The sequence below is a fragment of the Aquarana catesbeiana genome, linkage group LG06, assembly GCF_042186555.1.
Source record: "Aquarana catesbeiana isolate 2022-GZ linkage group LG06, ASM4218655v1, whole genome shotgun sequence".
In the NCBI taxonomy this organism is placed as follows: domain Eukaryota; kingdom Metazoa; phylum Chordata; class Amphibia; order Anura; family Ranidae; genus Aquarana; species Aquarana catesbeiana.
The window spans coordinates 337,958,603-337,976,773 of NC_133329.1; the positions used below are offsets into that span (position 1 = coordinate 337,958,603).

Consider the following 18,171-nt stretch of genomic DNA (forward strand, 5'->3'; position numbering starts at 1 on the left):
TCTCTCCTCACATTCCAAACCAATAACATAAATTTAATAAATTTAGTGCAACATATAACCTATGCGGGAGCCCCGTGCGCTCCCTTACTCTCCCTCTTGCATACCTCTGTAACATTCAACCCAAGTGTAATTCCTCTCCTCCACTCCATCTATATTAAACCATCAATGCTATAGCAATGTTATTGTAGTGATTGTGGTGATTATAGTGATATTATAGCAATCAAATCTGAAATGGAACCTTAAAAAAAAGGGGGGGGGGGGATTTCTCTCCTACAGGACTGTGAAAAAAAAGAAAGAGAAAAGGAAAAAAAAAAGGGGGGGGGAGCCATTAGTCTCGGAAAAGATAGAGAAAACAATTCTCAACCAATTTTACCCCTCTCCCCCTGTCCTCTCATCTATATCTATACATACTCAAAACAATTCCATGCCCTTTATTTTCCACAGTTCTACAGGTCTTTCTTGTTTTCCTCCAACCACTGTGCCGCATCTGCCGGTGAATTAAAGAAAAAAGTTCCAAGTGCTGTCACCTGTAAGCGGGCTGGATATAGCAAAGCATATACTATCCTATATTTAATCAACAAGCGTTTAATTGGTACAAATTTGGCTCTACACTTCTGGAGATCTGGCGAAAGGTCAGGGTTCTGTGAAACCCTAACCCCCTTATGCTTAATGTCCCCCATCTCTCTGGCCTTCTGTAGCAGGGTCACCTTATCGTAATTCAGAAGTTTTAGGGTTAACGGCCTGGGGCTTTGAGGGAGATTCGATGGACTCTTTCAGTCACAAAAAGTGGTGTAAAGGTAGTAGGCCCAAAGATTTCCCTAAACCACCCCTCCAGGAATGTTATGGGTTGGGGCCCTCGCTCCGCTCTGGCAAGCCTATCACTCGCAGATTATTCCTACAGCTTCTATTCTCCATTTCATCGAGTTTAGGCGCCTGCATGTTCATTTGTTCAACCCTTTGATTTCTCGCTTTAATGGAAATAACTTGACCTCAACTGTACTTGGTCTCTCCTCTAAAGCAGTAGTTCTTTCTTACGCAGTTCAGTTAATAATATTTTATAATAATATTTTTATGTATTGTAAGAAAGTAGCAGAAAGTTTTTTTTTTTTTTTTTTTTTTTTTTTTTTTTCAAAATTGTCGCTTTTTTTTTCTTTTTTGTTTATAGAGCAAAAAATAAAAACCGCAGAGGTGATCAAATACCACCAAAAGAAAGCTCCATTTGTGGGAAAAAAAGGACATTCATTTTATTTGGGAACAGCATTGCACAACCGCGCAATTGTCAGATAAAGCGACGCAGTGCTGTATCCCAAAAAATGGCCTGGTCAGGAAGCGGGTAAATCTTTCCGGGGCTGAAGTGGTTAAGAGGAGATGCTATACCATGGATGCTCAACCTGTGGCCTCCAGCTGTTGTGGAACTACAAGTCCCATCATGCTTGTAACTGTTAGCCTTGCAATGCCTCATAGGACTTTTAGTTCCGCAACAGCTGGAGGGCCACCCATGTGCTACACCGTAATAAACAGGACCCAACTTTTTTGAGACTTGTTGCTGCCATCCATTTCAAAATTAGCATGTGTGTTTTTTTTTAAATGGTACATTTTCTCAGTTTTAAACATTTTGATGTTTTCTATTGTGAGTTTGAGGATTTGCAAATCATTGCATTTTTTGTTTAGATTTTACACAGCCTTCCAACTTTTTTGGGAGTGTGTGTATGTGTTAGATATATAATAAATATATATATATATATATATATATATACACACACACACTTTATGTAGCGCCAACAGTTTGCGCAGCGCTTTACAACATGAATGCAGACAGTGCAGTTTCAATACAGAAGGGGTTGGAGCCCTGCTCGTTAGAGCTTGCAATCTAGAAGGGAGGGTCAAGTGAAACAAAAGGTAATAACTGATGAACTGATGGAGAAAATGAAAATAGTTGTTAGGTGTGGGTAGGATGGGCTTCTCTGAATAGGAGGGTTTTCAGGGATCATCTAAAAGCTTATAGAGTAGGAGATAATTGGACAGATTGGGGTAAGGCGTTCCATGGTTTTGGAGAGGCTCTGGAAATGTCCTGGAGGCGGGCATGGGAGGAGCTGTAAGGGAGCTAGAGAGTAGGAGGTCTTTTTGGAGAGGAATGAAGACAACGATTGGGTTGGTATTTTGAGACTAGGCTAGTGATGTAGTTGGGGGTTATATTGTGGATGGCTTTGTAAGTGGTTAGAATTTAAAACGTATTTGTGTGAACTGTGAAGTTACAAATACTAACTGTAGCACTGACGTAAGTAATTGTTTTTATTAAACTTTAAGGAAAACGTAGAAAGTTAGTTTAGCTTTAGTTATAAAACTTATCTAGTATATTGACTGTCAGTCATTTTATAGTAGGCATCACTTTAGCCAGTCACGCAGACATACCAGAGTGTTTACATTTTCTGGAAGCAGACATGATCACATTTTATTGACAATATACCCTGAAGAACTGAACAGTCAATCATGGCAACAGCAGAAGCCGATCCACACGGCAAAAATATCACAGCTTATCAGCCTCTAAGGACAACAATGTTAAAAACAGAGGTTATCAAATTTGCCTACACTTAGCTCACTGAATGATCCCAGTTAACCACATCCATATTTACCATCACTGTCCAAGCTGTCCGGTGAGGTCACTGACATCGACGTCACCGGACTCCTCCCACTTTCCCTTCGTTGGCAGACGGAGGCACTTGGGAAAGGGGGGAGGAGTCCAATGACGTCGATGTCCGTGACGTCCCCGGATCTCCAACGGAACTCCCTGAAGACCTGGAAGCCGGCGGAGAGGTGAGTACCGATCAAAAATAACGATTAATCGAGGAATTAATCGTTTATTTCCACAGCCCTAGTTTTTACACACAGTAAAGCAGGGGTTTATTCTCTGTACCTGTAAAGAAGTGGTGGCGAGAAGGTTGGAAAATGAATTTGTGATCTGCAGACATGTTTAAAGATTTCAAACTATAACGGCAAACCTTATAAAATGATTGGAGAACCTATCAGGTTTTGCTGCTTTCTGCATCTCCATAGGGCAGTGGTTCTCAACTCCTGTCCTTGGGACCCACTAACAGGCCAGATTTTAGGTATTACCTTGGCGAGATGCAGACTAGAATACTGCAATCACTGAGCAGCAAATTATATCACCTGTGATGTATTTCAGTTATCTTGCAAACCTGGCCTGTTAGACCCCATTCACACAGGGGCAACACGACTTGCAGGTCGCCTCAGCGAGGCGACCTGCAAACGAATGCCCGGGCGACTTGCAAAACGACTTCTGCATAGAAGTCTATGCAAGTCGCCCCAAGTCGCCCCCGAAGTCGTACAGGAACCTTTTTCTAAGTCGGAGCGACTTGCGTCGCTCCCCTTAGAACGGCTCCATAGTGCAGAACGGGAGGCGACTTGTCAGGCGACTAGGTCGCCTGACAAGTCGTCCCTGTGTGAATGGGGTCTAAGTGGGTCCTGAGAACAGGCGTTGAGAACCACTGCCATAGGGAGATTCACTCTCTCCATTGTCTCGTTTACCATGATCATTGAAATTAAATGAAAATGCAAATTTTTGGCTTGTTCCCAGAGCAGGAATATAGGGGAAATCTTCCAATGGGGACACTAGTTCTAGTGAAAGCCAGAGATTCACTTTGGAAGGATGTCCGCTCACTTCCTGTTTTGGCCATGAGACAACGTAAAAATACATTTGTTTTCCACCAGCCCTGTACACAATAATGCAGCATGTTGATGTGCCCTCTTTGAACATAGGGCATTTAAATCCAACGCAGTGTGCTGCAATGTGTCACAACATACATAAGGAAATGTTAGTTTGGCTCCTGCTGTGGGGGGAAAAAAATTTTGCCACAACATACACACATTGGCACAAATGCATTTAGTGCGCATTAGTGTCTGCTAAATGAGATGCATATGCTGTAAATCTAGCCAAAATGAAGCAAAGCATTTTAAATGGCAATTGTCTTCCGTTTTGTGTGATGCATGGTAACAGCGGGGTTTTCCTAATTCTGTCTTCAATAAATGTTTCCAGTGGATCTCGAGAATTACTGGATGAAGGTGGTAACCAGTCACTGTCTGACTCAGACTCTCCAGTTCCTACATGCATGCCCTTCTCCTGGTTTGGCGAGAGCCATAAAGAATCTGCTTCTAGCGGAAGTCTCAACTTTCCTCATAGTGGCTCTGAGCTGTCTGCAGACCAAGAGAGAAGCAGAAACAAGGTAAACATTGAAATACTATATGTAATATTCCCTATAGGTTTACTGTCTGCTCTTTATTGTTCAGAGGAAGTTTTGATGATCCTGTGCATTGTCACCATAGCTGCTGTTAACATTATGCAGGTCGATTCTGCACATATGGATAGAACACTACAAGGGGTAAAGATAGCTGTATGTATGTACTTGTGCTTATGTTTACTTTTATAGGAAACTAGGCAAAGCTCTTTATTTGCAAGGTACATGATCAGTGCTGTGTAGTTAGATTTCACTCCCCTATTTTATACAATGCTTTTATTGCTTTGAGACACATTGTTAATCAGAAAATCTTACGAAAACATTTCAAATGAGTTTGTATGTTCTGTTTGACCCATAAATGAATGCATTTTAAAAGAAGCTGTTTATGTAATCATGCAGATCTAGGCTGCTAAAGACCAGTTTAATGCGCACTCAAATGTTCGTTTTTTTTTTTTGTTTTTTTTTTATTGGTTGAGCAATTCAGCGTTTCCTTGTAGGATAGGGCACATCCATTGGATTCCTGGATGCCATGGAAAAAAGCATAGACAACTAAGCTTTGAACCTTGGCCACGTCACTCAAAAAAAAAAAACCCAACAAAAAGCGTTGAATATTTTTTTTTTTTTTTTTTTTTTTTTTTTTTTTTTTTTAGGAGGTTTTCCACTTTTTAGGTACCGTATATACTTGAGTATAAGCCGACCCGAATATAAGCCGAGGCACCTAACTTTACCACAAAAAACTGGGAAAACATATTGACTCGCGTATAAGCCTAAGGTGGGAAATGCAGCAGCTACTGTAAGTGCAACAGAGGGCCAATGCCTGTGCCCATTTGCAGCCTCACTGTGCCCATTTGCAGCCACATGTACCTGATCTCCTGAACACCGGCGCTGTGACATGCAGTCTAGTCGGCGGCCGTGCAGTGTAACAAAGCCGCACCTTCTCCTCGTCCTCATCCGTGACGGAACACTGATTCAGTTTCCCAGCAGTGAGTCAGTGTTCCGCCTATCACGGACGAGGAAAAGGCGGGGCTTTGTTACACTGCACGGCCGCCGACTAGACTGCATGTCACAGCGCCGGGAGACCAGGCTCATGAGGCTGCAGATGGGCACAGTGACTCGAGTATAAGTCGAGGGGGCTTTTTCAGCACAAAAAAATGTGCTGAAAAACTCGGCTTATACTCAAGTATATACAGTAACTTTTCAAATCTACTTCAGACCAAAATAGCTGGGAATGCTTGTGCAGAGATCTTGCTCTGGGGAGAGCGGTACAAGAATCTGAGCTTTAAAGGAGAACTATATCCTACATTTATGCAGTTCTTATTCAAAATACTAAATGCTTTATAAAGTAGTGCATGAAAAGCTGAAATTTCACTGTCTCCTGTTTTCTTTCATTAGAGTATAAATCCATTCTCTGGTTGCTTCAAGTAGGGAGATGAACATCCACTAGCAAATTGTCAGAATGTGTATGGAATCTTGTGTAGAGCTGACTTCAAAGTGAAATCGCAGTCTGGTTTTTACATCTATAAATTTTCTTCACGTGATTATCATAGCATAGATTTATAACCCTAAACCAAGTCATTAACTGAAAAACAGTTACTAGAGAAACTTCATTCCAAGCAGCTAACTTTCCATGAACTGTGGCTTGCTTATTGAATTATTATAAGGGATAGTAATAATTTCCATTAATTTTCGTGTGAGTGTGAGGGCTCGGTGAGCTTTTTATACTGAAATTGCAATATAAATGTATTAAAAAGGTGATCCTATCGCTTTAAGCCAGCCTGTAAAACATGTTTAATTCTTACCTTTCCAGAAGGTGGCAAATCTCATCTTCACTTTTGAAGAGCTACAGGTGGCACTGAACTCTGACAATTCCAGGTGTGTCAAATACCTGATCCCAAAGGCTTCCCAGAGCACTATGTTAGCTAAAGAGTGAACATGGTGCATGCTGCCTGCTTTCCAACCTCCATTTATCTGCCTAAACTGCACTAGGTCAGTTTAAATTTGTAATAAACTTTATATCACGTCCTCACTGACTTATGTAGCTCAAATACTGTGGAGAAGTACATCCTCAAAATTCACAAGAGCTGAAGTGACGTCATTAAAGTTGGATATCTGCACTATTTTCTGCCCCTTGTCAGGTCACCTGCTCTGTGATTACATTAGAAAAGACATTGGAGATAAGGTGGGGGGGTGGGGGGGATTTAAACTATTTAACTTCTGAAAAAAAAAATACCATTATTTTCTCTGTATATTCCACCTTTAAAGAAAATAATAAATATACCAACAATGAAGTAATTAAAGGAGAAGTGCGGAAAGTTTAAAAAAAAAAAACCCCTGCATACTCATCTGTATGGTTGCACCATAAATGCAATGCTACATCTATTCCCCACCAGCTCTAAGCCCGAGAAATGAATGATCCTGTAACTGCTGGTCTCATTTCCCTGGTAAGCTCTGAGCAGAGCGGTGACTGCCAGCTGTGAGTGCTCTGCCCCTCCAGTGCTCATTGGTCACTGAGCTGTAGAGGGGACGGGAGCAGCTGGCTCGGGGTGTTAGTGGTGCTCTGAGAGGCTGAGCCAGCTGGCAGTCAGGCATCTGGGTGGATCCTGACATTATCGGGATACATCAAGAGACTGAAGTGGATCTGTGTCGTCAAAAAATAAATGCACTCCTGTGACCCACATGAGAGAGATGACCAAAAACAAGCTTTGGCCATACTTCTCTTTTAAAAATGTGCACTTATTAAATTTTTACATTCAAGCTCGCAGAGCATTGCAACGGTGATCAGTGCATCATGAGTGCAATGCACAGGCTCCTGCATTGGTTACTCCTAGCTGCAGGTCTGTACAGAGGTAAGTTTTTAATGGACTACAAGGACATCACTGTCCTGCTGCAGGTGTGATCTGCTGTGGTGGCAGAGAGGACTTGTAGTATGTCTATTTGCAGATCCCTATGAATTGCTGATGCAGCTGTAAGGGTGGAGCCATGCGCAGCCATTCTGAATTCAAATAACCAGGACCAAGGAGCACCCTATGATTAAGATAAAGTGGGAGCAGTTTAGGTTTTAGGGGGCTAATATGTGACCATGCTTCATGTTACACCCTAAACATGTAATATGAAATGTGGTTCAAAACTTGGATTAAAGCGGGGGTCCACCTATCTATCGTTTTTTTTTTTTTGAGTTCATTCACAAACTTTTCTTCTCAGCATTACATACTCACATATTGTGTGTAGTATGTCCGCCTGTGTCAGATTTCGTCGGAAAGAATAACTTATATTATTCACTGCAGGCGGTTTCCATCTTCATTGTGGGCATTTGAAGCCCACAAGCATTTATTTCCTGGATGTGGTGAATGCTGTGCTCCCAGCAGTCACCGCTCGTTCCCGCACATGCTCAGTGGCATCCTGGGAAGCCTGAGACTAGCTCCCAGGAGTCTGGGAGAGGCTACAAACACGCCTACTCCCACGGGAAGAGAACCAGGAAGTGCAAAGAAGAATAGAAAAATAAAAGGTAATTACGGCGATTTAAATTTTTTTAAACGGCATGCCAGCATCTAGGCAAGGAAGAGAATACATACAGATATTGTTCAAAATTTGGGCGGAACCCCGCTTTAAGCCTTTAAGAATGAATTATTGGTGTCTGCAGAAACAGCTTGTTTCAAAGGGTCTTTACTGCTTGTTTACAATTCAATAGTTGAATGTCTATAGTCCAGTCACAGTTCTATCTAGGCATCAAAAAAAAAAAAAAAAAGGGTCTTTATATATAGTAGAAGTGAAAGATGACGTACATCTTTACAGTTGTTGCCTTGTAATGTTAGAGGTTTACTCTGCTCATGAAAGAAAAAGGTCATGAAATGTGAACAGGGTACATTCTTCATGCCAAGGGCCTCTGTTCTTCAGTCATAGCTATAGTTCTCCATGGCCTGTCTGCCTCAAATTACATGCTGATGTGGAAATTCCAGGTATCTGGTTTTGATCTGTCTACAGTAAGCAGAAATACCTGAACACACAGCCATATAATGCTTAGGAGCTGCTTTATTGAGCAGACTTTTAAAGCGATGCATGTACTGTTGTGAGATCCCACTGCTCCAAACCCTGCACGCTATGTAAGCCACACTTACAGATCACCAAACTGGTGGCAGCCATCCCCTAGCGCCCTCCTCCTTGCATACTCAAAGGGTTGTAAACCCTTGTGGTTTTCCACCTCAATGCATTCTATGCATTGAGGTGAAAAACCTCTTGTAGTCCACCAGAGCCCCCCCTTTACTTACCTGAGCCCGATTGTTCCTGCGCCGGGGACAAGCACACCTGCTCCAGCTGGTATCTCAGGTCCTGATTGGATAGATTTTTAGCAGCGAGAGCCAGTGGCTGCACTGCTGTCAATCAAATGCAATGACGTGGGGGGTGGAGCAGAGTCCTGCTGTCTGTGTCGATGGACACAGCAGCAGGACGCGGAAGGGCGCCCACATGGGTGCCCTGAGGGAGTACACTTCTCTGACAGGCACTCGCAAAGAGGAGGAGCCAGTAATGCTACTGAGGGACCCCAGAAGAGGAGTATCGGGGCCACTCTGCAAAACCAACTGCACAGAAGAGGTAAGTATGGTATGTTTGTTTTTGTTTTTTTGTTTTTGTTTTTTTGTTTTGTTTTTTAAACTGAACCTTTAGTTATCCTTTAAGAGAAATCCTATGGTCACAGCATACATTTTAGCTTTGTAATAGCAATACAAAAAATACGTTTTATTGACAACCATTATAAGCTTACTTAGGCAGGACTCGCCATGAAATGAGATGTTATAAGTAAGCTTATAATGGTTGTCAATAAAATGTATTGTTTGTATTGCTATTACAAAGCTAAAATGTATACTGTTGACCATAGGGTTTCTCTTAAAGGATAACTAAAGGTTCAGTTTAAAACATAAAAACAACAAACATGCCATACTTGCCTCAGAGTGTCCCCGATCCTCCACTTCTGGGGTCACCCAGCAGCACTCCTGGCTCCTCCTCTTCTCAAGTGCCCCGTTGTAGAAGCTCTCTCCCTCTGGGCACCCATGCGCGCTCCCGTGTCCTGCTGCTGCGTCCATTGATACAGACATCAGAACTCGCCATGAAATGAGCTTTGTCTGCTGGCCATCTCTTTCCACAACCTCCTGAGCTCCCTGCATGCTTTTGATTTCTAAGGATTACATATCTCATGGCACTTTGTTATCATGGGTTTTGGTGAGTCCGTTAGCAAGGTGCTCTTAGTGGGTGCCATTAAGAATTAACCGTTTTAGCCCAAAGATTTGGCTGCTCAATGACCAGGCCATTTTTTTGGATTTGGCGCTGCGTCGCTTTAACTGACAATTGCACGATCGTGCGCTGTACCCAAACAAAATTGCTGTCCTCCTACGAACCCCCCCCCCCACACACACGAATAGCGCTTTCTTTTGGTGCTATTTGACCGCCTCTGCGGTTTATATTTTTTGCGCTATAAACAAAAGAGCGACAATTTATAACAAAAAAAATCTTTTTGCTTTAATAAACATCCCAATTTTTTTATCAAAACAAATTTTTTCCTCAGTTTAGGCCGATATGTATTATACATATTTTTGGTAAAAATTGCAATAAGCGTATATTGATTGGTTTGTGCAAAAGGCATTTTTATTTTTGTCTTTTTACTAGTAATGGTGGCGATCTGCGATTTTTTATCGGGACTGCTACATTATGGCAGACCCATCGTACACTTTTGACACATTTTTGAAACCATTGACAATTATTCAGCGATCAGTGCTATAAAATTGCATTGATTACTGTGTAAATGTCACTGGCAGGGAAGGGGTTAACACTAGGGGGCGATCAAGGGGTTAATTGTTCCCTAGGCGTGTTCTAACTGTGGGGGGATGGGACTGTCTAGGAAGCGAGAGAGATTGGTGTTCATACATAGTATGAACACACAATCTGTCTCCTCTCCCCTGAAAGAACCCAGGATTTGTGTTTGCACGCACAGATCCTGGGGTTCTCGGTCATTGCACCTGCCAGGCTCTCTCATCGGGGTCGTGCACACACTGCGGGCGTACGCCCCCAGTGGCCAAAAGGCAAAGTGACGTAACATAACATCATTTCGCCCAGCCGTGCCATTCTGCTGCAGTAAAAACTGCAGCGGCAGGTCGGCAAGCGGTTAAGCAAGAATTAATGGGCACCATGGCATCTCTGCAAAAGGAAATTTTTTTTTTTTTAATACATTGGTGGCAAACAATTTTTAGGTATTTATTTAAATTGAGCGATTGCACATCTTTTGAAGTAAACTGAAAACTTTTTTGCTCTTTTATTTACTGGAGGAGTTAATCAAATCTAACTTGCTGCAATGAATATAACAAGACAGCCATCTCTGTACATCTCTTGCTGGTGTGTGGGTTTTCATATATAAGGCAGAGGTACACAAACTTGTTGCTGTGATGAAGCTTGCCAGGGGCATGGATAATACATTCTTATTTCTACTTGTTTTCAGAGTAGAATTGTCATAGATGATTCATACAGTTACAGCCCCTGCTCTGACCTGTCAGGGTTGGTGGCAGAGCCCTCCCTATCGGGGCGCTCACACACCTTCACCTTCTCCTCCAATGAGGTGAGTTTCTCGTGTGCTTTTCGTGGTGTTGTGTTGGTGTTCTCCGTAACCGCATTTCTGTTGTGCAGTCCTAATCTGGCAGATGGAGCAAATGCTTGAGCCATGCTAGTGTACTAGACCAAATTAAACTAAAATACAAGGTGACTTAAAGAGCTTCATTAATAACACGCACCAACTTTTTGTTTTTTAAGCTGAAAATATTTTTTTGTAAGATGATACAATTTCCCAAACATGGCTTCTTCTCCAATAGTCCCATGAAAATACTTTGCAGTCAGCCTGTGCTGAGCCTTTCCCCAGCCTGACATGGCTGATATTTTGCATTGTGGATATCAATGCAAAGGGCAAATCTTGTTGTGCCTGACAGGTATGTAAACTTGGACACATGTTAATGTTATTAATAGCTTCTTTATAAGAGCTTGTATTTTACATGTAGAGGCTCTCGACAAGCCTCATGTGTGTATTTATGAAATATTTTCAGTGCCTGGTAAGGTAAAAAATTGTATTTTAATAGTGGTAAACCACATTGGGATGATTAGAGAACATCTAATTAAAACTTTTTGCTTCAACTGAAACATAATTTAAGCAGGCACTGAAAATGTTTTTTTTTTTTTTTTTTTCTTTTTGTTTAGTTTAATGACGGGTTTACCAGAGACGGAAATTCCACTTTGGTGTTTTTTTGTTTTTGTTTTTTTTTTTTTTTTTCAGCTTGCTTCAGAGGTTTGGTCTTAAAGAGGTTGCACATTTACATGATATTCGTGACCTGTGCCATGAGCAGTGTTTGTATGGGGGGGTTGTCCCAACTTCATTCTGATTATATTACAAAAAAAGTGTCAGACCTTTTAATTCCATTATTATGGTTATAACTTCTTCATAGAGTTTCTGCTTCAGGCTCATCAGTAAACAGGAATCCGAGGGTCAAACAGAATAGTCACTTTTCTCTAATGCTAAAAATAGTGGTATTAGGCCCCTTGTGCTTCCTCAGAGGTAAAATGCGTTTTTTTTTTTTTTTTTTTTTTTTTACATAACTGTAAGGTTCACGTTGGGTCATCCAGCTATTTGGCTTTCAGTGTTGCTAAAACAGGACGTTGGCTGGATATTAAGGATAGAGATAGACCAATATAATTTATTTTTCAGGGTGGATACCGATGCTGATTTATTCTGTACATTTAATGTTTTGAAAAATCTACACAAATCTGATATAAACTGAACAGGTTTATTAAAATTTTAAACGTACACACTGCTCACATCCTAGCAACCAATCCCCTACTGTTTAATGTGAAAAGTTAACTCCAGCTTAAAGCCCTGAGATACCGGCCGGGGAAAGGACTGATAATACAGGGCTGCCTGTGATCTATCCGTCGGCTGCCTGTGACCCCCTTTCTACCTAGTGTTGGGTGCAGGAGTGCGCACAGGCTGTGAGCAATGTGAGTCGGCCCCACTTTCACCCTGCCCGCTGCCCCGGCCCACCAGCCAAATGCTTGGTGTGCCTTATGCCCAGTCCAGACCTTTTTTAAATGGTATCCGGAGGAGCAGATTGGCAGACACTGTAGCGAGCGCCGCGCGGGGACAGGGGGGAGGACTGACCAATATCGGCAAGTTTCTGACCGTCACAGATTATTTAAAAGATTGTGAATTTCGACCCTAATAATCGGTTTCTCTCATCAGTCGACTCCTACTGGGTATGGTAGTGTAATTGTGTGTAAAATAGATCAGCTTGATTTATTGAGCTCTGTATACACCATCCTTCTTTTTTCTTATTTATTTTTTTCTTTTCTTTTTTTTTTTTTTTTTTTTACAATTGGTAAGGAGAAACTGTAAACGTGTAAAAAGGTGATGAGAACCTCAGCTGCAAGTCCTGACCATAATAAAGACAATATGGTACAAAACAATTAAACATTCCCTTTAATCTAATTAATTTGGCCACATGGAGATGACTGCAACACAATTATCAATTCGTGGTATTTCACCCTATGTGGAGTCATATATTTTTTTTTTTTTTTTTCCATTTTGTTTTGCCCATATTAATTAAAACACTACTTCATCACTGCCTTGGTTTTTCCCGAGATGGGTTAAAGGGCAGCAGATTAATCTGGCTTAGGCCTCAGACTTCAAAAGTTTTCTTTGTATCAAAGGATATTGGATTTGGGGCAGCTTTGGCTAAGTGACCCAGTCACAAGACTGAGCTATACCCTTCCGTATATTGGCTTAACTTTACTCTTGACTAGCAGTGGTTGCTAGGAAACCCAGAAGTCAATCGATCAAAGGAAGAAGTAATACTGCTGCATCAAAGATGAGCTTTTATTTATCAATGTTATGTCCTAATATATGTCATTTAAAAAAGAACTCAGATGAACACTGTTGGCATGTAAATTGGCCACATATAACTTGCTGTTTCATACATACTGCTGCACTTTTGATTGTACATACACAAGCGTCACGCACACAAGTCGTTCAATAAATCTGTTATACCTCCCCTTCTCAGTGCAGGTCTGTGGGATACTTTGGTTAACTTTTGTTATTTTGTTATACATGTACCTGTATCTTCTATTTATGGAATCCTCCTTGTGTGTCCAAAAGAGTCTGTGTATACACCGATCATTCATAAGCCAAATTGTAATGGCTAGACGGCTGGGTCAGAGCAACTGCAAAACTGCAGCTCCTTTGGGGTGTTCCCAGGTCTGCAGTGGTCAGGACCTACCAAAAGTGGTCCAAGGAAGGAAAACCTGTCAGGGCACCCATGCCCACAGCCAAAAGTGCCTACAATGGGCTCATTGGTATCAGAACTGCACCACAGAGTAATGGAAGAAGGTGCCTTTATAGTGTTGACTTGGCCTCCAAATTTTCCAGATCTCAATCCAATTGAGCATCTTTGGGATATGTTGGAAAAACAAGTCTGATCCATGGAGGCCGCACCTTACAACTTACAAGACGTAAAGGATCTGGTACTGATGGCTTGGTGCCAGATATCACAGCTTACCTTTAGAAGTCTAGTGGAGTCCATGCCTCGACACAGTAATGTGCAAAAGGTTTAGGCAGGTGTGAAGAAATGCTGTAAAGTAAGAATGCTTTCAAAAAAATATATTTTCATTGTTTATTTTTTATCAATTTACAAATTGCAAAGAGAGCAAATAGAAGAAAAATATACATCTAATCAATATTTGGTGTGCCTACCTTTTGGCTTCAAACCAGCATCAGTTCTTACACTTGCACACTTTGTACATTTCCATAAAGTCAGGGATTTTGTAGGATTTGAGTCAGGGGTATGCTTAACCAATTATACCAAGCAGGGGCTAATGATTATCAATTGCATATGCAGGTTTAAACCCTAATTGATCACTTGTCGGCAGGTCGGCTCTACTGCGCGAATCGCCATAACGGTACATTAGTTTGTGTAATGGATGCAGCTCCTGCGATGTCGCCTACCACCCGCGATCGCTCCCAGTCAGTCCACTCCCCCACAGTTAGAAACACCTCCCTAAGGAACAGTTAACCCCTTGATTGCCCCCTAGTGTTAACCCCTTCCCTGTGAATAAGCACAGCGTCTAAGCACAGCGTCGTGTGAAACGCGTCTACCTGTACCTGCTTTTTTTTGTCCTGTTGCGCCATTCATGTTTATGGATTTTACAATAGAGACTTTCATCATAGAGTAATTTATACAGTAATTGGTGCATTTTTATAACACTGATCGCTGTATAAATGTCACTGGTCCCAAAAAAGTGTCCGCTCTGTCCGCTGCTATGTCGCAGTCCCACTAAAAATCGCTGATCACCGCCATTAGTAGAAAAAAGAGAAAAATGCCATAAATCTTCCCCCTATTTTGTAAACACTATAACTTTTGCGCAAACCAAAAATATATAGAATACATATTGGCCTAAACTGATGAAGAAATTTTAGTTTTTTTACTTTTTTCCAAAATAGTTGCCATTTTTTTGTTCATGGCGTAAAAAAAACAAAAAAACGCAGAGGTGTGGGGAAAAAAAGGACATACATTTTGTTTGGGTACAGTAATTGTCAGAGCCCTTTCACACCGAGCCGCCCATAGCGGCGGCGGTAGAACGCCGCTATTTTTAGCGGCATTTTACCGTCGGATTAGCACTGCATTTCGGCCGCTAGGGGGAGCTTTTACCCCCCGCTAGCGGCCAAGAAAGGGTTAAAACCGCCCGCAATGCGCTGCAATAGCGGCGTTTTGCCGGCGTTATCCCAGCACTGCCCCATTGATTTCAATGGGGAGCAGCGGTGGAGGAGGAGCAGTAAACACACCGTTCCTTCACCGCTCCAAAGTAGCTGCTGACAGGACTTTTCCTGACATCCTGCCAGCGCAGCGCTCTGGTGTGAAAGCCCTCGGGCTTTCACACTGGAAACCATGCTGTAGCTGTTTGAGGGCAGATTGCAGGCGCTATTTTTAATGCTATAGCGCCTGCAAAATGCCCTCGGTGTGAAAGGGGTCTTAAAGCGACGCAGTGCTGTATCGCAAAAAATGGCCTGATCATTAAGGGGGTAAATCCTTCCAGGGCTGAAATTGGTTAACTTGTTACTAAACCCACAACAGTAAAATCAGTCCATATGCAGTAAAGCATGCTAGTTATACTCACTTCGGAACTTAAGGGGTTAATCATCTGCCGTGTGTAAAAAGGCTGTGTGATCCTGTCTCTCTGATCCTCCTCTTCCACTGACTCCATGCCATTTTCTGATCGATCAGAGCATTAGGGGACAGGCAGCACATGCTCAGTTTGGTGTGTATCGCTAGTTTTTTTTTTTTTTTGCCTGGGAGAGTGCATGGGATCATCACAAAGCCAATCAGCACTATTCAAACAGAGGGTCAGGGGAAAATGAAAACTGCTCTAGACTGCTCTAGCTGCTGAAGAGAAAGGTATTTAGCAGTTTATATTTATTAAGATAAAAAAACGAACAAGTGATTTAAATGAACAAAAAATACTCATTCGCCATTGCGCCAAAGAAAAAAAAAAGTGAAAATTTAAAAAACTTAAAAGAATAATAAAGTGCAGAAAGTCCAAAAATCAGCTGCTTGTAGCATAAAAATATTGAAAAACCCAATTGCTTAAAGCTGAAAGTGAACAGCAGCGGTAAACACCAAAATGATACATACAATAACACAAGTCTTCAACATCAAAATATTAAAGTGTGAAACCGTTGAGGCCAACAGTGTGAACCTCAGAAAAATTTGTGTGGAAAATCGAGTGAAAGTCCACAAAAAAGTCACAAATGGATGAAAAAAGATGCCAAAGTACATGGAAACGATCTTCCAAAGGGTGATGAGATCTTCACACAACACCGTGAGTGTAACAAGCACCTCTCCCCGTCAGTAATAAACTCGCCAAAAATAATTGCCTCACTTGTGTGTTTGGCAGCAGATCAGTTACCCTTATAGGATTAATCGCTTCAATTCGCCACTCTCCAACTGGTGCAATCAAGGTATGGGACGCTCGCATAAGAGGGGAAATGAAAGAAAGCTCCACTAGTGCAAAAACTTCTAAAACCATAATCCATTTATTGTGTAAAATCTTCAAACATTGCACTTACAAAGTTCATGTGTAAAACGAGCATTGGAACACATTGTTGGCCTCAACAGTTTCACACTTTAATATTTTGTTGTTGAAGACTTCTGTTATGTTCATTTTATGTATCATTTTTGTTGTTTAACGCTGCTGTTCACTTTCAGCTTTAAGTGATTGGGTTTTTCGTTACTAAAACTATTGCATTTCCATGTTCTGTTGGAAACCAAATATAGTGAATGCAGGGTCCTGGGTTTAGTAACACTTTAACCACTTCAGCCCATGAAAGGATTTACCCACTTCCTGACCAGGCCATTATTTGCGATACGGCACTTTATTGCTATAACTGACAATTGCGTGGTCGTGCGACGTACCCAAACAAAGTAGATGTGTGTCCCCCCCCCCCCCCCCCACCACCACAAATAGAGCTTTCTTTTGGTGGTATTTGATTACCGCTGCTGTTTTTATTTTTTGCGCTATAAACAAAAAAAGAGCGTCAATATATATATATTTTTTTTTTACTTTCTGCTATAATACGTATTAAAAAAAAAAAAAAAAAAAAGTAAGACAAACTTATTCATCAGTTTAAGCCACTATGTGTTTTCTGCCACATATTTTTGGTTTAAAAAAAAATCGCAATAAGCGTATATTGATTGGGTTGTTCAAAAGTTTTATAGTGCCTACAAAATAGGTGAAAGATTTAGGGACTTTTTTTTTTTTTATTGTTTTTACTGGTAATGGCGATCTGCAATTTTTTTTATTTTTTGGAGACTGCGACATTGAGGCGGACAAATCTGACCCCAAGTGACACTTTTTGGGGACCAGTGACACCAATACAGTGTTCAGTGCTATAAAAATGCACTGATCACTGTATAAATGGCAGGGAAGGGGTTAACGCTGTGGGGTGATCAAGGGGTTAACTGTTCCCTGGGAGGTGTTTCTAACTGGGGGGTGGGCTGCCTAACTGCTGTTCCTGATCTCTCTCTCTCTCTCTCTCTCTCTCTCTCTCTCTCTCTCTCTCTCTCTCTCTCTCTCTCTCTCTCTTCCTTCCCCCCCCCCCTCCCCTCTGTCAGAACGGGGATCTGTTTGTTTTACATTGACAGATCCCCGTTCTTGCTCTGTCCCGCGATCGCCTATGGCCCGCGGGTGAGCACCTATGGCGCGCCGCAGGCAGCGTGCTCGCGGTACCACATGCACAGACTGACGTACGGGTACGTCTGTTAGCGCAGCCGAGCCGCCTTGCCACAATATATATGCTGAAGGCGGTCGGTAAGAGGTTAACTGAAAAAGAAACAGCTGTGTAGGAACCTAAAGTTCCTCACTTAAAACTAAGTGAGGAACAGCCAAACACTGCTACTAAGATGAGGTTGTAGAAGACAGTTTCATGTCACAGGTCATACACCATGGAGAGGCCTGAGCACAGCAACAAGACACAAGGTAGTTTTTATACTGCCTCAACAAGGTCTCTCCCATGCAAAGATTTCAAAGCAGACCGGGGTATCAAGATGTGCTGTGTTAAGCTCCCTTGAAGCACAAAGAAACAGGCAAAGGTGAGGACAAGTAGACATAGTGGTTGGCCTAGGACACTTAATGCAGAAGATGAAAGGCGCATCATGCTTACCTTTAACCATCTGAAGATGTCCAACAGTGCCATCAGCACTGAACTGGCAGAAACAAGTGGGACCCAAGTACAGCCATATACTGTCTGGAGAAGTCTGTCCAGAAGTGGTCTTCATGGAAGCATTGCAGTCAAAAGGCCACAGCTCTGATGTGGAAATGAGGCTAAGCGACTCAACTGTGCACAAAA

The 18,171-nt window shown here is 41.9% G+C and overlaps 1 protein-coding gene across 1 annotated transcript in view; it reads left to right on the plus strand.

The window, feature by feature from the left end:
* Window positions 1–18,171, plus strand: part of LOC141146987 (neurabin-1-like) — a 204,839-nt gene that overhangs the window by 158,918 nt on the left and 27,750 nt on the right. Inside the window, 2 exon segments of the mRNA XM_073633886.1 lie at window positions 4,055–4,241; window positions 10,735–10,851. Of these exon segments, the coding sequence (XP_073489987.1) occupies window positions 4,055–4,241; window positions 10,735–10,851 (304 nt within the window).